Source organism: Furipterus horrens, unplaced genomic scaffold (genome assembly GCF_987537825.1).
Source record: "Furipterus horrens unplaced genomic scaffold, mFurHor1.1.pri manual_scaffold_2, whole genome shotgun sequence".
In the NCBI taxonomy this organism is placed as follows: Eukaryota; Metazoa; Chordata; class Mammalia; order Chiroptera; family Furipteridae; genus Furipterus; species Furipterus horrens.
Genome location: NW_028327172.1, coordinates 148041311 through 148062765, shown reverse-complemented (window position 1 = coordinate 148062765; position 21455 = coordinate 148041311). Strand labels below are relative to the sequence as shown.

At 36.8% G+C, this 21455-nt stretch overlaps 1 protein-coding gene across 1 annotated transcript in view; it reads right to left on the bottom strand.

The window, feature by feature from the left end:
* Positions 1 to 18674, bottom strand: part of SPAG6 (sperm associated antigen 6) — a 159890-nt gene extending 141216 nt beyond the window's left edge. Inside the window, 2 exon segments of the mRNA XM_090267367.1 lie at positions 18482 to 18577; positions 18659 to 18674. Of these exon segments, the coding sequence (XP_090123493.1) occupies positions 18482 to 18536 (55 nt within the window). The 5' untranslated portion in view covers positions 18537 to 18577; positions 18659 to 18674.
* Between the last annotated feature and the right edge of the window lie 2781 nt (positions 18675 to 21455).

Genomic DNA, 21455 nt, shown 5'->3' with positions numbered 1-21455 from the left:
TGTTTTTTGTCTCTTCTACAGATTAAGCATAGAGATACTGTTATTTAATTACAGGTTTGTTCTAAAGATACAATTAATGATGCAAGAGACACTGAGATAAAGAAAGAGAAAGGGAGGGGAGGGGAGGAGAGAGGAAAAGAAATATATACAACATAAAAAGAAAATTTTCTTTTCCTGCCTGTCCATTAGGAATCCATAGTGACTGATCCTCAGTGAGCGAACGCATAAACAATTAGAGTCCATAAATTACAGCAGCCTGAATAGTTGCTATAGTATCAGATACACAAGGACTCTAGCGAGTAGCTAATGACCTCATTGGGGTCTTCATTGAAGGACCAACATGATCTATCTAATATTAAAAATAACACATATTATACTATAAAACAATTTAGTCTACTCTATACCAACTGATAAAATAGTGTGAAACTATTTTGAAATTTAAGTTACAAATTTTAAAATTCTCCCCCTCACTCAACTTTATAGCTTTGAGTTCCTTTTCTATTTTTCTTGTTCCAGTACCATACTGGAGACATTGCTGCTAATACCTACATTGCAATCCAGTTATGCTAATCCTGCCATAATCATTCATTCAAACACACAGATCAGGGTTTACCAAGTGGCAAAAGATAGAACTACATGTGAGTTAAGGCAGATCCTCCTCTCAAGAAACTAGTAATCAGATGAAGGAGATTATTAAATAGCCTCAAAATAATCACAGCTCTTTCTTTTATTCCTTTCAATGCAGCATAGGCCTATTTACTTTGATTTCACATGCCAACTGCATATATCAATTAGGAATGAAATGTAAAACATTTCCAAAGACAAAAAATACCAATTTGTTCTCATTTTACATATTTAACTCATATACACATTACTGCAATCTTCTGTTTATAAAGATATTTAACATCTTGCTCTGGCTGGGTGGCTCAGTTGATTGGAGCATGGATGGTCCCATATACCAAAAGGCTGTGGGTTTGATTCCCGGTCAGGGCACATACCTAGATTATGGGTTCCATCCCTGGTTGGGGTGTGTATAGGAAGCACCCAATCAATGTTTCTCTCTCACATCAATGTTTCTCTCTCTCTCTTTCCTTCTTCCTCTCTAAAAAACCAATAAACATGTCCTTAGGTGAATGTTTTTGTTAATTAATTTTTATAAAGATATTTAATAGCTCAACTTCATTTCTCTAAACACAAGTGTCTATAAACTGAGCCTTTTAAGTCATAGTAAAGATTTGTGGTTGCCCTGATTACTTCTAATCTTGTTTGTTTTGTTTTTCACTTTCTTAAATTTTATTTTTATTGTGATAAAATATACATAACAAAATTTATTATTTCAACCATTTTTAGATGTACAATTCAGTGGTATTAAGTACAGCCACAATGTTGTGTAACCATTACCCACTATCATTTCCAGAACTTCATCATTGCTAATAGATACTCTATACAAATTAAACACTTAACTCCCCATTTCTCCTGACCCCTAGTAACCTCTATTCTACTTTCTGTCTCTCTGAATTTGTAGATATCTCATATCAATGGAGTCATAATATTTATCCTCTTTTGTCTTGCTTATTTCATACTTAGCATGTTTTTAAGGTTCATCTGTTATAGCATGTATCTGAATTTAATTACCTTTTTAAGATGAATAATATTCTATTGTATGTATACAAGTTCTGTCCAGAATGTATCCAGCCATGTAATATGAAAAATAGAGTCATTTATTGAAGAAAATACAGGAAACAATAAACATCATACATAGAACAATGATGCCTCAGTCCCCTTCAAAGTAGGCACCTTGGGACTTCACACAGTTGTCCCAATCTCCATCAGTTGCCCTCTTGTATTTTCAGGAATCTCATTAATGGTCTGAAATCTCTTCCTTTTCAAAGGTAATTTTAGTTTTGAGAAAAGCCAGAAGTTGCAGGGCACCAAATCTGAACTTTAGTAGAGCTGAGTCACCTGGGTGATTTTATGTTTCACCAAAAAACTCTGCAGGAGACATAATGCATGAGTGGGTGCATTGTCATGATGAAGCTGCCAATCACCAGTTGCCCAGAGCTATGGCCTTCTGAATCATCCAAATAGTTTCCATGGAGGAATGTTCAAGCTTAACGCAAAGTTTGATGCAGATTCATTGCTCTACTTGCTCAGTCATTTTGTATGTGATGGCCACACAGTGCACATGCTCATGCATGAGCATCTACCACTGCCACTGATTAGTTCAGTGAAGTCATCATTGTTCATGCATGTGCATTCCAGTCCACTCTCCTTGGTTGCCTGGTTACATCGATGTCGCGCAAATCGTTCTCATTATATTAACAATGGCTGGACTTTTTTTGGACAGACCTTATATACAATATTGTGTTTGGCCATTCATCTGTTGATGGACATTTAGATTGTTTCTATGTTTTGGTTATTGTAAATAATGATGCTATGGGTATTGGTGTGCACGTATGATTTTGAGTCCCAGCTTTCAATTCTTTTTAGCATATACCTTGGGGTGAAATTGTTGGATCAAATAATTCTGTGTTTAATTTTTAAGGACCACCAAACTGTTTTCCATGATGCACCATTTTACATTCCCACCAGCAAAGCACAAGGTTCCCATTTTCTCCATATTCTCACCACACTTGTTATTTTTTGTTGTTCTTTAATAATATTCATCCTAATGTGAATGAAGTGGTATCTCACTGTGGTTTGATGTGCATTTCCCTAATGACTAGTGACATTGAGCATCTTTTTATGTGTTTATTGGCCACTTTTATAACTTCTTCAGGAAAATATGTAGTTTTTGGCCATTTCTTAATTAGGTTTGGGGTATTTTTGTTGAATATTAGGAGTTCTTTATATATTCTGGTTATTAATCTCTTATCAGATATATGCTTTGCAAATATAGTCTCCAATTCTATGACCTGCCTTTTTACTCTCTTGGTAGTGTCCTTTGATGCCCTTCTTCATATATTTTTTTAAGTGAAGTGATTTCTATGATATATACCCTTTACTTTCCAATTTTATTCAAAATTATCATAAACTTTGTTAAAGATTTATTATTGTAAATTTTGCAAACCTTTAAAAATATAAATTTCAAAAAAAATGTTTTATTTTTATCTAAAACTACTTTCTGTATGACCATTTACTATGAAACTGTCACTATAGTTCACTCAAGTTTTGAAAGAAGTGATTTCTGCATATAATTAACCAATACAGAGCAAAGAATTCATCTTTGACTGTTAGTACTATTATCTACTTATGCATTCTATTTGGAATCCATTGAGAATATAAAAGAAATTCATGCTTTAAAAAAGAAGGAATCATTTGCCCCACTTGTTATATAACTGCTTATGTTGAAAGACAAGAGACTGTGGTAATTAAAAGCCTGTATTTGGAGGTAGACTGGTTGGGTTGAAATCTGGGTGCTGTCACTTCCTAGCTGTGGGACTCAGCAAGGTAACTTAAAATCTCCATGTCTCATTTTCCTCATATGTATAACAGTGGTTAAATTCTCAGGCTACCTCATAACTTCATAAAAATGTTGTGAGAATTACAATGAGGTCAAATCTCTAAAGTGTTAGGAAGATGGGACAAAGTAAACACAAGTGCTTGACAAATAAAAGTGCTAACTAAAGGAATCAATTCCCTATGTTAACCATATTTTTCATCAATATTTTATTATTATTAGTGTGTATGACTCATTAATCAATACTTTCTATTCTGATGAAAAACCATTTAAGGTTCTATGGACTCATAGGTTGAGCCTTTCTACCACATATTTTAGAAATTACCATAGAATGAATAATTCATTTAAGAAATATCTGGTATAGGGATTGACTGAGGGAGTGGAGGGGGTGGAGCAGTGGGGAGCAATGGCAGAAAAATTGGGACAACTGTAATAGAACAACAATAAAAAAAGAAATTTAAAAAAGGAAAAAGAAAAAGAAATGTCTGTTATGATTCAAAACAATTCCTATCAAATTACCACTGGTAGGACTTCTGGCCAAGATGGAGGCCTAGACTAACACACTCCATCTTCCCCAACAGCTAAGAAGGATTACAACTACCGCAAAACCAGAAATAACCAGAAATTCTAGAAAATAAAGCTACATGGAATTCCAATGTATGAAGTTATAAACAAGTGGTGCTCATCCAGATGGGTAGAAGGGGTGAAGCCAGAGCAGAGAGGTCAAGCTGTGCTGGTGACGGCAGCTGCAACATGGCGGAAGGATGAGAGTAAGCACAGACACCTATATTTTTTAAAAGGCGAGAAACACCTGGGGAGCTCCCCTGGCTGCAGACCAGACCCATCAGCTCAAGATTCCAATGCCGGGGAAGGCAGACCCCCATTGCCTTGGACTGTGAGGGCCAGAGGGCGTGGGGATGGAGGAGGAGGCTCTTGGTCTCTCAGCAGAGAGTAAATGGCAAGAATGCATCTTGGACCCCTGCCCCCGCACACAAAATGCCACAGAGTGGTGAGAAGAGTCACGCGGTAGTGATGAGTGCACATGGCTATGCCCCCTATAGCATAGGAAGTGAGACAGCCCCACCCAGGAAGCAAAAGTAAACACAAAACTGTCAGAATGGCAGATTATGATAGAGATCCCAGTGATGCAGCTGACCAGCCAGCAAATATCTGATCTAATGGACCAGCAGATAGGACATCTTTCTGAGGCACCGTTCAGAGCTTTGGTTATATGATTGCTTACAGACCTAACAGCAGATCTTAAATAAGATGGGGAAGGAATGAAGCCTAGTCCTGCTGAAATGAACAAAAACACATACGAAACAAGTGGTGAGAGAAAGAAAACCAGGGATCAAATCAACAAATTGGAACATAGAGAAGGAACAAATAGTCAACCAGTGCAGAAAGAGGAAACAAAAAGTGAGGAAAATGAGGAGAGGCTCAGAAACCTATGGAACAGCTATAAGCAGGCAAACATCTGAATCATAGGGTTGCCAGAAGGTGACGAAGAAGAACTAGAAATTGAAAAATTATGTGAAAAAATAATGAAGCAGGACTTCCTTAACTTGGGGAAGGAAACAGACTCTCAGATCCAGGAAGCACAGGGAGTTCCAAATAAGCTAAACCCGGGGAGAGCAACACCAAGACACATTATAATCAAAATGTTAAAAATTAAGGATAAAAAGAGAATCTTAAAAGCAGCAAGAGAAAAGAAGAGAATTACATACAAAGGGGTCCCAATAAGACTATCAGCTAATTTCTCAAAAGAAATCTGCAGGCAAGAAGGGACTGGCAAGAAATATTCAAAGTAATGAAAAGCAAAAACCTACAACCACGATTACTCTATCCAGTGAAGCTGTCATTCAGAATAGAAGGGCAGAGAAAGTGCTTCCAGTATAAAGTAAAACTGAAGGAGTTCATCAGATCCAAATCACTGTTATATGAAATGTTAAAGGGACTTGTTTAGGAGAAAGAGGATCAAACTATGAACATTAAAATGAAAACTGTATCACAACAACCAACAACAGAAGCTAGGGAATTGAAACAAAGGCAAACAAAGAAGGCAACAAGAGTGGGACAAGAATTATAGGTATGGGGAACATACTGGGGGGTGGTCAGCTGGGAGGGGGAAAGGGGAAAAGGGAGGGAGATGGTACAGGAATTAAGAAGCATAGTAGGAGGGAGTGGAGTAGATAGGAAGATGGTGAGAAGAACTATATGCACAACCAATGGGCATGGACTAAGGGGAGTGGGGACAACTGGAGAGAGGGGTGTCACTGGGTGGAGGGAGACAAAGGGAAAAGAAATTGGGACAACTGCAACAGTATAATCAAGAAAATATATTTTAAAAAATACCATTGGTATACTTCACAGAACTAGAATAATCCAAAAATTTGTATGAAAACACAAAAGACCCCAAACAGCAACAGAAATCTTGAAAAAGAAGAAAACAGAGAGGGTATCATGTTATATGATACCAAACTATACTACAAGTCTACAGTGATCTAAACAACATGGTACTGGCATAAAAACACACATATGTCAATGAAACAGAATAGAGAGCTCCAAAATTATTTCATGCTTATATGTTCAATTAATCTATAACAAAGGAAGCAAGAACATACAATAGGGAAAATTGGACAGATACACACAAAAAATGAAACTAGACCATCTTATTACACTATATCAAGAATAAACTCACAACAGATTAAAGACTTACATGTAAGACCTAAAACCATAATAGTCCTGGAAGGAAAACATAAGCAGTAAAATCTCTGACATTTCTCTTAGCAATATTTTTTTTCTGGCATATCTTCTTGGGCAAGAGAAATAAATAAACAAATGGAACTACATCAAACTAAAAAGTTTCTACAAAGCAAGGGAAACCATCAACAATATCAAAAGACAATCTACTGAATGGAAGGATATATTTACAGTCATACATCTGATAAGGGTTAATAGCCAAAATTTATAAAGAATTCAGACAACACAACACCAGAAAAACAAACAATCCAATTAAAAAGTGAGCAGAAGACCTGAATAGATATTTCTTTAAAGAAGACATATTGATGGCCAATAGATATATGAGAAGTTGCTCAACATCACTAATCATCAGAGAAATGTAAATCAAACCCACAGTGACGTACTACCTCACACCTCTCAGAATGGGCATCATCAATAAATCAATAAACAACAAGTGTTGGCAAGGATGTAGAGAAAATGGAACCCTCAAGCACTGTTGGTGGGAATGTCAATTAGTGTAACGTTTCCCCAGAAAAAGTAAAAATGGAATTGCCTTATGACCTACTGATTCTGCTTCTGGTAATATATCAAAGAAACCTAAAACACTAATTTGAAAGAAGTATGTACTGCTATGTTCACTGAAGCATTATTTGCAATAAGCAAGCTATGGAAGCAACAAAAGTGCCCATCAACAGATGAGTGGGTAAAAATGCTGTGCTACATCTACACAATGGAATACTATTCAGCCATTTAAAAGAAAGAAATCTTACCTTTTGTGACAGCATGAATGGATCTAGAGGGTATTAAGCTAAGTGGAATAAATCAGACAGGCAAAAACAAATACCATATGATTTCACTTATATGGGGAATCTAAAGAATAAAATAAACAAAATAGAAATAGACTCAAAGATACAGAGAAGAGTGTCAGTTGACAGAGGGGAGGAGGTTGGGGGGATGGGTTAAAAAGGTGAAGGGATTAAGAAATACAAATTTGTAGTTACAGAATAATCACACAGATGTGAATTACAGCATAGGGAATATAGTTAATAATACACAATAACTATGTACTGGGCCAGGTGGGTACTTGAATCAGAAGGAGCACACTGTCAAGTATCTGATTTTTTAACCACTATGTTGTACACCTGAAACTAATACATAATAATATTGAATGTAAACTGAAATTGAAATATATATGTAAAGAATAGACAAAACCTTGAAACACAATTGTCTGACCTCAAGAAACGTGTAAAGACGCTGTGAGAGATAAACAAATGCACCATATTATGATGTCTGCAACTAAACAAGAAGTAGAATATGCTCTGTAAGCATACAGGAGAACATCTAACCCAGGCTTTAAAGAACACAGAAAAGGCAACCCAGAAGAACTAACATCTAAGTTGATATCTGAAGGCTTCTGAGCAGACTTCCCGGTAAAAAAATGGAGTAGAGAGGTAAATGGATTGGAGAGTATTCCAACCAAAAGGAACTATATAGTTTGGAACCAGAAAGAGTTTGATATATTGACAAAACCGAGAATGTAGTATGACTAAATTACAAGAGGGGAGAGAGAAGGTTGAAGAAAGAAACAAAAATCTTGAGGGGGTACAATAAATTATTTTAAAATATTGTGAATTGTATCTGAACATAAGTGTCAGTTCAGTGACAAAATCAAATTTGTACTTTGTAAAGAAGAATCACTCTGATTACCTTGGGGGGAAAAGGATGAAAATAGACAAGCTTGGAGACTGGAAGACCACTTAGGAAACTGTTGTGAGAACGCACACCAGATGTGAAGATAGCCTGGAGAACAGCAATGGCAAAATGGAAAGAGAAAAGTGGAAGATCTAAGGAGATATTTAGGAGACAAACTGATTAATGTGAAGAAGACGGAATAATCAGTGATACTTCCAGGTTTCTGGCTTGGACAAGGGATGCATGATTGTGGCAGATTATTGAAGAATCCATGACAAATTCAGATCAGCCTGAAATGTCAAGTGGAGGGGTGACATGGCAAGAGATGAAGCTAGAGAGTTTGGTTGGGACCAGATCAAATTTAGCTATAGGTCAAATTAAGATTTTGTGATGCTATTCTAAGTGAAATGGGAAGCCATGGGAAGCTTTATTGTTTACACTGCTTACTCTGAAGGAAATAAATGAAAATGAAGACAATAATTCCCAGGTCCACAATGTATGGCTGAGCAGGCTGTGAACTGCACAAATCCAAGGGGTGCCACTAATCTACATCATGATATAAATAGTACTCTCAAAGTTATTCAAAGCTCAGCAGCCATTGTTGACATAGCATGTTATGTGGTCATCTACTTTGTTTTATGTGAATAAATATCTTATCTCCATAGTAAAATAATAAGCAGAGCTTATGTTTTATACTTCTCTTATGTTTCTCAAAGAACCTAGTACAGTTCTGAACATACAGCTAGCTCTTATTGAAAAATGTGTGTTCTTGGCTCTAGAAACCACAACTCACATTGGTTTTACTACTCTAAGCACTACCTTTTCTCCTATCAAAGAGTTTCTCCAATTACACTTAACAGCTTTAATATATTTAAATTTTTTATTTCTGTAAGATATTACATTTACATGGTTCTACTTGTAATGAAGCAAATTTCATGACATGAATGAATTTTGTAACTTGCTCTCATTTTCCATCACTGGTCATATTTTATTTGAAATTATTTACATGTTCCTCCCTTGCTTTTTTTTTTAGAGAAAGAATTTTCAGGACATGATTTGCTTTCTCCCAGCCTCTCTGATTATGTACTTCAGGCCACTTATTCCTGCATTTAATTAAGAAATCATAAATTTGGTGTGTCTATTTTTTGTTGTTGTTTTCTGTGAAATACTTTTATACTGTCATAACTATCAAGTCAATTGTGATTTTAGATGTTATATCCCTTACAACACACAAAGAGTCTTATAATTTATTTAAAGGGTCAGAATGAATCACAAACATATGTATAGTCTTTTTACATTATGATAAAAAATCAAAAAACTGTGGCACATTTACACAATGTAATACTATGCAGCAGAAAGAAAAAACTTCTACCTTTTGTGACAGCATGGCTGGAACTAGAGAATATTATGCTAAGTGAAATAAGCCAGTCAGTGAAAGACAAATACCATATGACTCACCTATAAGAGGAATCCAATAAACAAAATAAGCTAACAAACAAAATAGAACCATAGGCATGGAAACATGGAACAGACTGAAAATGACCAGAGAGGAGTTGGGAGGGGAATAATGGTGAAAAGAAGGGGATGGGACTAGACAAAGAACATGTATGAATGACCCACAGACATGGACATCAGTGTCAGAATTAACTGTGGGAGTTGGGGGTGGGATGGGCAAAGGAGGACAAAGAGGGAAAAATTGGTACAATTGTAATAGAATAACAATAAAAACAATGATTTAATAAAAAATAAACCAAAAAATTATCTATTTTCTCCTTTTAAAATTATTCTTATTATAGTTAATACTATAGTTAGTATCGTATCGGCAGCCGTCCGTCTCGAGAGACGATGGTGTAGCTTCTTAAGAGTCTATCTGCACCGCCGAGAATGGCTGTGCAGTCCGACTCGGGAGTGACACGGTATCTGTCTCCTCCCGTGTTGAATCGACATCTTGCGATGAAGCTACAGAGCCTGGGCAGGGTGATATGGAGGGTCTGCTGTTGCCCATGCAGCAGACCCCCCCTCTCTTCGCAACTGAAGGACCCAAGGGAAAGACGGAGTCAATACAGCTTGGCTTCAGGTGCGCCGCAGGAGTTGCCGGTGTTGACTACAACGTCGAACCGCCTTAGGGACTCCGGCTCCGGATTTTCTGTCGGGGTTTACTCCCTTAGCCTTTCCCCTGAAGAGGTATGCCGCAAGGCAGCGGAGGTTTTTTGGAGTCAGAGTTTTCCTTCTCTGATGTGCCCTGACTGGAAGATCGAACCAGCGACACTTAGCTCGCAGGCCGACGCTCAATCCACTGAGCCTAACCAGCCAGGGTACTATAGTTAGTATCTTACTGTTAACTCAGTTGTTTCTGAGTGAAGGGCTACCATAACTGATATGTCATTTTTGGGTGGAGAGAGATGAGAGGAAGATGGGACTGGGACCACTGACTCACTGAACAAGCTAGCAACTCTTCTAAGAGGGCAAGGAAGCAGAGTATGTATTTATTTACTAATTTAAAAATATATAGCATGTACCATTTACCAATTAAAACTGGTCTATTGCCGGGTTTAGAGTCCATAACAAAGGGTGTAACCTGCTGAATTAACATTACTCTACACTAACATTACTGTAGCTGTCTTTATTACTGTATTAAACTGAAATTCCATTCATTCTTCTAGTGCATCTGACTCTCCACTATGTCACAGCCACCACCATCTATATATGTGAGATTTGAACTGAGTGAGCATGTTGAGGATATAAGTTTTAGCAAGTTCAATTTACATATACTTTAGACAAAATTATTGGAACTTACATGTTTATAATTATATAAAGACACATAAAATGAGCTTTAACTATACTTTTCAAATGAACATGTAAGTTCCACATATCTAAACCTTTACTCTCAGCTATGGTATCCTTTCTGGGCTTCAGAGCCCTATCTATCCAACTGCTTACCATAGTCACTGGCACATAGATATCCTAGACACACTAGGATATCTCAACACTGTTAAGAGTGAAGTCCCCATTTCCTCTGCCTCTTGTATTCTCTTTCTCCATTAATGAATGGCACTAATGTGCCTACACAACCAGAAGCCTGGGACTCACTTTAAACCTAAGTGCCCATCTGTAGATGAGTGGATCAAAAAACTGTGGTACATTTACACAATGGAATACTATGTAGCAGAAAGAAAGAAGGAACTCCTGCCATTTGCGACAACATGGATGGAACTAGAAAGAATTATGCTTAGTGAAATAAGCCAGGCAAAGAAAGCAAAATACCATATGATATCACCTAATACAGGAAACTAAAGAGCAACACAAACAAACGAACTAAATAGGCAAAGACTAGAATAGTAGTCAGTAGGGGGGAGGGGGGAGGGAGAGAAGGGGGATAAGTAAGGGAAGGGTCTAGTCAAGGAACGTGTATGAATGACTCATGGACATGGACAATGGGGAGGGATATGATTGTGGGAGAAGGGATGGGCTGGGTGGGGGGAGCAATGGGGGAAAACTGGGACAACTGTAATTGAAAAACCAAAAAATAAAAAATAATAAAAATATAAAAAACTCATCCCTTTCCTTACCTGCCCCTTCTACTAAGTCACAAGTTTTGCATGTATCTTATCCAGTGTGACTGCTATAGCAAAAATGGATACTTGGTCTTCCTGGTCCTTTTTTAATCCCCTCCAATCTGTTTTCCACACTACTGAGAAAATCATCTTTCTAAAACACAAAATGTATTCCTATGTTCCTCTAATTAAAACTCTTCAATGTATTTCTATTGATTTCAGGATAAATTCAAGCTTCAGAGGAGATTTTTTCATAATTAAGCCTGTTTTCCTCTCTAGACACTGACTTTCTTTGCCCTTACTTTATTACTCCCAAGTCTCCAGCCATACCTAAACATTTGCCTTTTCTATCAAGTGTATACCACATTTTCTCTTGCTTTTGTGTCTTTCTACATAATTTCCCTCTACCTGAAGGCAGTTTCCCCTTCCCCTGCTTCGCCTGACTAACTCCTGGGAACTCCTCCTAGAAATCTCCTATAAACAGCACCCTTCACTCCCAAAGCCTGAGTTAACTACCTTGCATATGTGCTCCATATGTCTATCTTTAGACACTTATCAAACAGTATTTTATTTATCTATATATCTCTCCATTAGCAAATAAGCCCCTTAAGGGCTTTCTATTTTTGTATGATCAGCTTCTAAGAATTCATCTGGCACTTGGACACTCAATAAATGTTTATTGAATGATGAATGAACAAATGGTGAAAATTAATATACAAAGAATAAATAGGACAGTTCTAAAGAAACTGCTCCAAGAGGTTTGATGAGTAATATTCAAAGAGGAAAATTTTGGAAGGCAGTTGGTTCAAAAATATATCTTCAGATAGAATTAATTTTTTATTTTATTCATACCTCACCTATTCTAAATTCTTCATAGTTTACTCTAAAATACATGTATATAAAGATAATTATTAAGAACCATGTAGGGGAGACATGAATTGACAATTTTATTAGAAACATGAGTTAGGAATAGTTGCTGCAGTTGAGCTCTGAACATAGCACTAAGTTTTATGTTAGCAAAAGTAAAAAGGGAAATACTTTGTGAAATAAAAGAAAGTAGGAGCATTTTTTCCCCCTGAAATCCCATACCAGGGGCTACCTTGACATGTAATAGTTAAGAAAGATGGTTAAAATTGTTTTAAAAAAGACAATATCTTCAATGGCAGATTTAAAGAAGCTATGGGAAATTGTCTATTTTAAAAATAAGCCCTTGATTTAAAAATTAAAAGGAAGGCATATTATTAGACTAATTCTTCAAAGACATTTCTATGGAAAGCTAATATAATCTAGTAAATGTACATAATTTAATAGTGATTCTAACTTTACACAGACAGAATATATGAAAAAACAGACAGAGACCATTTCCTTTGGAAGCACATGCATATATACACACAAACACAAATGTTACTTGTTTTCACCAAGACTTTTAACAGAACTTGAATAATAAATTTTAAACTGAGCTACCCTTGAGACAGAAAACATTGGGCAAATGGCAAAAGCAAATCATTATTAATTTTGAAAATTAAGGCAGTCTGACTTGTGTTCTGATGGGCCATCCCATGCACTAAAAGGCCAGCCCAATTTTTCTCAAGGTGTGGCCCTGGATTTCTTCTAGGGTCAGTACATCTACTTGACAGAAACCCCAAAGTTCTGCCCCCCAAAAACATGGGAGAAAAATCCTTCACATAAAGTATGATTAAATGAAAAGCAAAGCAAAGTGTTAAGTATACAGTCACATCAATCAACCAACATTTATCAAGTGCCTCCCCCTTCACTGTGCTCTACCTCAAGTGTTCTCAAAAAGCCCAGGAGAAAAGGCTCTGATGAGGTTGCCTCTGCACCTTCCCTGATGTGGGCAGGCTCTTAGTCCAACAAGTCTCTGAAGTACTCTCTTGGGTCTCAACTCCCAGTGGATTACACGCTTTCTTCTAGGTTATTTAAATGAGTTTCTAGTTTGACAAGGCTTTTCCTTAAAAGCAACAGGAAACCTAAAAGTCCTCTAGAGCTCTGAGGCCAGTTTAACCCTAAATACAACTCCTTCTCCCTCAAACCTCCAGGTATTTACTAAAGTTAGTTCTCTGCATCTGACCTCCACTCAAGCTCCCAAAATGGTCCTCAAAGAGACTTCAAAAGTCAATTATACACAATTACTGCATAGCCTTGGTACCCAAAGGCCTAAGCAGACAACTTGTTTTAACAGTTAACACTGAGGTTTATTAGGAATTCCTAGAGCCATTTAGAAATAGTTTACTAATTCCTACAAGCAGAAAGAGCACAAGGTCAGACAGCAATAAGAAACACCTCTTAGTTCCACTTTGGCCACTAACTCACTTTGTGATGAGGGCAATTATTCAACCTTTTTGGGCTTAAGTGTCCACAATGGAGAAGATACCTACTCTACCTACCTAAACTGTTACAAAAATTTGATTTTTAAGAGATGTGAAAACACAAACATAATTATTTCTTCATTCCATCTAAATATGTTAAACATCTGTTCTATGCTAAGCATTATGCTGGGCATGGAATTCACAGTTAGTGGAGAAAACAAAAACTAAATCATTGCAATTATAGTAAGTATTACGAAAGAGAACTATTAGGAGCAAGAAAAGCATAAACTTACTATGAGAGCCCAAGGAAGTTTTCCCTGAGGAATCAACATCTAAACAGAGCCATAAAGAATGAGTAAAAATTAATTAGGCAAATAAATATAGGAAAAAGTTCCAGTCATAGAAGCAAAGGCCATAAAAAAATTAAAATATAAAGTGGTTTTTAAAAATATGTAAATAATCTTTCAAAGACATTTAATACGTAACATTTAAATTTAACCCACATCATTTGCCATTTCTAAGCCCCACTCTTCTAGGCTCATTGATAGCTTAGGTTTACTTTTTTTTTTTTCCCCCAATCATCCAGATTTTCCTAAGAAAACAATGAGAACTTAGCTCTCAGTATATTATTTTCTATTTATGTACCAATGCTTATATAACAAAAGAAATAAATGTTCATGTAGGAACAATGGTTTGGAACACAGAATAAAATTCTAAATAATCTGGTTTTTAGGACATGTTGTTAGATACTACATTTACAGAACTTTTATACTTCCCTAGAATATTTTCCACTTATATGTGGAAAACACCTCCACCCCTATCTTTTAAAAAAAAAAGTCAGTGCTTTGATTTATCACATATTTACAACTATGTGACTCCTTTTGTATTAACAAAATGCATCAAATTTAAATAGCATAATTCGTTAAGTCTTTTGAAGTTGCTCCACTAGTTATCTTTACCCTACTGCACAGTAGTTTTTGCAAGAGAATCAAGGTACATTTACCTTCCACATATGTTTTGAATACATCATAAATGCTTAGCACAGCCTTTTCCTTCTCATAGCAAATTAAGGTGTTAGATAATTAATCTAAAGATTTTAACCCTGCCCCAGACATGTAATTTAAAATCATTTTATGTCAACATATACTACTTATTTTTTTGAATTCTGAACCATTAAATTGACTCAACTTGCAAATTAGCTTCATCCAGAAGCATATTTGAAGTGTTTTGCAAACTTCTTTATTTCTACTATTATGAAAATGTAAATACCTACTAATTTGGCATGTTCACTGTTTTACTATGGGTTGTATGTAATATATTACAAAGTATTATTTTAAACTTTACCGCCACTTTACTTATAAAAACATCTGCTTCAGAGAAGTTTATTTTATTTAACTAAGCAGTTTAAAAATAATTTTCTTGAAACTTTTATTAGCTTATTTCAAAAGACCTCTTAAACAACCTAAGAGTGGCCTGGTACTCCAATATGCCATAAAACACGATTCTTGTATTTTATAACTGAACAGTCACCTTAAATTGCTCAAATTCTATAATTGGTAGAAGTAGCAATGTTTATTCATACTATTACAGGCGTTATTCAAAGAGGAAAAGTATCAAAATTCATTTTTAAATAGCTGCAAGATGGAATGGTTGAACATACAGGGTTTGATGGTGCAGAAAGAGATTTTCACAAACAATACACTTTTTAATGTTTTTATTTATGCTCTTTTTATTTAGAAGAAATGAAATCTCAATGAGGAAAAAATTACCCAAGGTTATAGACACACTACACAGTTCTCTCTAGAAACAAGTTTGATTAGAAATCAAACTTATTTTTGTCCAACTACTCTGAGGAATATGTCTAGCAACACTTTGTTTACTTTAGTATTTACTTTGGATATATTTAAGAAGACAAAGTCTCTCATTAACACATCAAAACACAATGAAAAAGAGCAGAGATTTAAAATAAAATAAAACTCCATGAATGATTTTCACATTTAAAGTTCCTTTCACAGTGAATGATTAAAAAATTCTTAACAAGTGATTTATCATGATGCCTATATGGACATGGTTTTCACATTATCTTGGATACACTGTATGTATTTATTTAAATGGTGTATTAGGAAAGTGAGGAAAGCACCCTCCCAGGTATGCAGAAATTATGTTAAAGTCAGAAATAAAATGCACTGGTGTCTTAGACTGCCAAAATGAAGTCATGTGTCTGAGAGCACAAACCTTGATAAGAATATATAATTGATGCATACATACAGCACCTTATTTGAAAGCATTTTTAAATCCAGAAGATTTTCTTAAAGAATATTCCATTTGAATATTTAAGTTAATTGACTATTAAGAAAAGTTTTCATAACAAAGCTTACAGGTTATTTTTAATTTAAAAAATAAATATATTAGAATATTCATGATCTGTCTCTATTTAAATTAACTAAAGAGGTACTTAAATCTAGCTAACATGAAATATGCTAAAATAAATTTCTCAGGAAAAGAAAAATCTTGTTAGTGTTCCATCAAGATATTAATTAAGTGCAAATAACTTTAAAACATTAAGTTATATTCCTTCATAAGCCAGAACTTACATGGAAATAGGTGGCTACTTAAAATGTCATATCTAAGTGCCTTATATTGTAGTGATCACTTAGCCTAAAAGTTCGAATTGATTCAATTCCATAATGTATTCTACACTATACACTTATGGGAAGAGAAAACCTGCCACTATTATACTAAAACATGGTATTCTGTATTATCGATACTTCCATATTTCAGTATCAAATTTTTAATATGATGTCAATCATTTTGCCCTTAAATTTTTTTAGTTTAGCTGTATATTGTCCAAAAAGTAAATATTTGTCAATTGCAAATGTCCATTCACAAAGGCCAGTGAGTAAGACTGAGAGAGGAAAAAGTAACCTCAAAATAAATGCATTTTAAAAATGTAATATGCTCTAATAAACTTTAGTCAGTCAGTATATATGAAACATTGTGTGTCCAGCACTATTCTGAGTAGTTTGAAGAGTATATACATATGCATGCATAAAAGCACACACATAGATGCAATTGTTAATCCACATGAAACAACTGTACAACAAAAGATTATCAACTTTGAAATGACAAAGCATTTTAAATGGAAAACAGATTAGTGGTTGCCCAGGGTTAGGGACAAGAGGGAGGGAGGGAGGTGAATGTAATTATAAAAGGGCAATATAAGGAGGCATCCTTGTGGTGATGAAAGAGTTTTGTGTCCTAACTATGGTGGTGATGGAGACACACAGGATAAAACTGTATAGCACACACACAGACACACACAAACCACACAAATATGTACAATTAAAACTGGGGAAACCTGAATCAAATCAATGAATTATCAATGTCAGCATCCTGATTGTAATATCATACTACAGTTTTGAGGTATATGGAATCTTCTATTATTTCTTACACTACATGTGAATTTATAATTATCCCTAAATAAAAAGTTTTTAAGTAATTATAAAATACACTTTCTCTATTCTAAATACATGTCCTGACTCCAAAAACAAAAAAGAAAGAAAGAAAACATACAAGCAATAAACACCAAAATCCCTCCCAGTGACAAAAGAAAAAGAAAAAAATACCATCTAGGTGCATTAGTAATTCCCATGGGGTGGGGGGTGAGGGGAACAGAGTAAATACTATATCTAAACGTTCTTACTCTGCCAATATGTTCTTAATTTTCTTTTAATTCCATGTTAATTTAAATGAGTTTTTAAAATCATATCCTATAAATTGAAGGTTTCTCACGACGCTGTAGTGATAAAATGTTATCTTACTTTGTGGCTGGAATCACGGTTAGTGAAAGAGAGAGGGAGAAGAAGGAGGAGGAGGAAGAGAGAAGAGAAAAGGAGAGCCATCATTACCTTATGTCTTTGCTAACAGATAAGAAACAAATCACATACACACCCTCTTCCTCCATAGACTGACTGCAATGAGTTCGGTCTGAGAGGTGAAATGAGAACACCAAAAGGATTTCTCAAACCTAGTTCTTTACCGACTTTGAATCTCCCGGAAAATATTCAAGCACATCATTGCTCTTTCACTAATGCAAAACGAGAAATAATGTGTCAACCGCTCTGGAATTCCTTTGGTGTAAAGAAGTGGAAGGTGATCAAAGGCAGAGTGACTTGCACCGGCACCCGGATAAAACGAGTCTGATTAGGGTAGATTCCCATTCCCGTAAAATGACTTCCAGGCAATTCCTTCGGCTTTGACTTCCAACTTGACACTTGCCTAGTTGTGAAAAAAGATGGAAATAGGGACGTCGGGCCTCTCTCACACCAGTCTGTAAGCTTCACCCTCTCAGCCTCACCCCCAACCCGCTAAAGAGTCTGAACGCTTCTAAGCCTTCGCGGTGAGTTGGAGGGATTTAGGGACGCCTTCCTTCAGCCCCCTTTTTTCTCCTCCCCAAAACTCAGCCAGTAGGGAGGGAAGTAGGAAAGGAGGCCGGGGGAAGGAGAGGGTTAAGGCGGGGAACCGAGGACTCCGGACTAGGAGAGGCCAGGGGACACAGGGCGGCGATTGGCCCGGAATACGGGTGACGGGCGCGTGGGGGCCGAGGACTCAGGGTGACCAAGGCCTCGAGGCGCTGAGCAAGGCCGAGGCACCTGGTGACACAGCCCCGCAGGTCCGAGGCGGCGCGGGTTCAGGTGAGGGCTCACCCGCGTTCTGCAGGGTCTCGACGTTTTGGGATCTGGTCGCCAGCTCTGCCACCATCTGCACGAACTGAGTCCGGGCCTTCTGGTACTGCTCGAACACTGCGGGGAGAGAAACGGTGGCGCTGCCCGCCCCGTCGGCGCTGCTCCCGCGGCCGTCGGGGCGGCCGGCCCAGCCCCTACCTTGCAGCACCTGCTTCTGACTCTGGCGCCGCACCCGCAGCTCCCCGCCCGCCACAGACTCGTGGGCGAGCGGACCGGGCGAGTGCGACGGCCACTCGGCCTCCGACGGGGACCGGTCCTGTCTGTGTACTCCCGTCTCTCAGTCAAGCGACCGGAACCGGAACGCTGCCGTCTCGCTGCACCGGGCAGTCCCGGGAGTGACGTCACGGCCGCGGGGCCCCCGCGTTTGCGAAGACGGCCAGCCCCGGGGGAACTCCGCCTGCAGGGGCGCCCCCGACGTGCCCAAGGCGCCCAGCCGCTGCAGGAGTCGTGCCCCGTCGGGTGTCACTACCCCGTTGTGTAGGTGGTCGACTGAGCACAGGTTCTTTACAAACAGACCCCAGACCCACGTAGCTGCCTGACCGTGCGCGACTGCTCTGGCCAGGAGCCCCATGCGTGGGGAAAACCCTGTGCAAGTGCAGGGAGACGAGGAAACTGGGCAACGAGTCGTCTGGTCTTCGACAGTCAAGAGAAATCTCAAAGTGATATTGTAGAATCTGATAAATATATTATTGTCAATGCAACCTTAAAGTCAGACGTTTTCCCCTTTAGTCCAGCTTTCATATACCTGGTATTTCGGTTTTCAGAATTCCTGGTGGGTCAAGACACCGCCGTTGACACACTGAATCATGTTGTATTGAAAGCATTTAGTAAGCACTCCTAGATATTCAACGAGAAAAGCAGGCGAGGAAACAATGTGATAAATGTCCTGTCTTCCGTGACTTTCTCCTACTACTACTAGCTTTGCTGTTTTCCTCACTTTTGTGTGATTTTTAAACATTTTCACTTCTTAAAATTTAGGCTTATTTTGTTGCTGAATAACATTTCCAAATAAATAAATAAATAAATAAGAGAGAGGTGGGGAGAGAATCTTTACCTGGGAAGTCTTAATTCAAATAATATTAACCAGACTTCCCTAGCTTACACAACTTGAACTCTTTACTGAGTCCCTTTTAACAGAAAATAGGTACTTACTGTATTACTGGTTTCTAGCGTCTCTAAAATACTGTAGACCATATGTTTCAATCACAGGTGTCAATTTCAAATGTTTCCCTATCAGAAACTACAATTTCACCAGGTGCCAAGTGAGTAGATAGTCACAGCTGCTGCTGAGTAGTGTCAAGACAGGAAACCTCTTGATATCTCTACTTCAATAGAAAGGAGCACACAAACTTAGCTGGTTCTTATATTTGGGGTGAGTTCTATAAAATAATCTTGGAGATCTCATTCTGACTTGAGCTCTCTGATGAAGTCCTGATATTCTGTGGAGCCCCAAATAGCTGGGGAATGGACCCACAATCAGAGAGAGCAGTAAGTGTGTTCAGTAAGGCAGGCGCCTGCCTGTTTTTTGCTCTGCAGTTCAGAAGCCAGTGATACCCACAATTCCTTTATTTAACTCTAAGACGTAAGTTCCACAACGATCTCCACATATCCGTAAGGAAACAGACCTTTAAAATTAAGGTTGTTCTGTATTTTTATTTCAAGATATGGGGAGAAACAGATTGAGCAAATAATTAAAATTGCAAATAAACCTTCATTGTAATTTTGTTTTCAGTTCCTTGTTGCATTATGAAAAAAATCCCCTTAAAACTAAAAGGTTCCATAATTGGTTTCAGTCCTTAAACAATCAAACTCCCAAGCTAGTACAGCTGCCATTTTTAGTAAATGTTTTACTATGTATTTTTTCTTTTACTATGTATTTTCTACTTTAAAAGTTTTGAAATAAGAGCTCCGTAGTGAAAAAGGTCTAAACCTATAAACATAAATCTATTTAAGGAATGCTACAAAGTTTGAAAACTTAAATTCAAGCGGCATCTAATTTATTTTTAACTATAGATTCTGAGAGTCTTTCATTAACAATGTCTATGGATTAAATTGTATTGTTCCTAATAAAACACAGTATAGGATTCCTACTTTATATCTGAAATTGGCATATTAAAAAAGCTAGATCCTTTCTCCTTAATTCTAGCTTTCTTTTTAGAAGTCTTTAAAATTAAATGGATAAATATAACATAGAATGATTATAATATAAATATAGTTAGTAATGCAAATAAAATATGGCAACAGATTATTGTTATTAACAAGAAAGCCAACCTATATTTTCTGACCCACTTTTCAACTTCCTAACTTTAACATAAAATACCATTCTGTTTTTACAAAGTTAATTGAATGCCCCAACAATCACATACACACTTTTAACAGTTAAGCAGTAAGGAAAAAATACTATTTAAAGGGATGTTTCAGGGGTTTTTTTCAAAGTGCTATTTTAGATAACTTAAAGTTCTTAAAAGTAGCAGCTGACTTTAAATACAGATATACAATGTACTTGACACATTAAACAATACTTTTGATTGAGAATGAAACATATTATCTGAATAATTTGCAGAAATATTTCCATGAAAGATTTGTTTGGAAGACTTTGGCTCTTTTGTAAAAAGCTAACCTTATGTAACTTCAAAATCATCTTTGTATTCTTCTATTAATGTAAATGAAACTCCAAAAGACAATATAAAGCCAACTGAAAAGTTCTGTTCTGTTTCTCTTTAAAAATCTGCTTTGGAAATTCAGAAAATCCTATTATCATGGGAATATATTCTACACATACCTAAAAGAAATGTTGTCAATTTTAACACAGGTTTTTTAAAGTTCAGCTCCTAGCTAAATTGTAAAAATTAAAGCTCTATATATGCTAATCAGATATTAACATCCACATTTTAAAAACTGCTGTTAAGGTGAATCAAGTGTGTATACATATGTG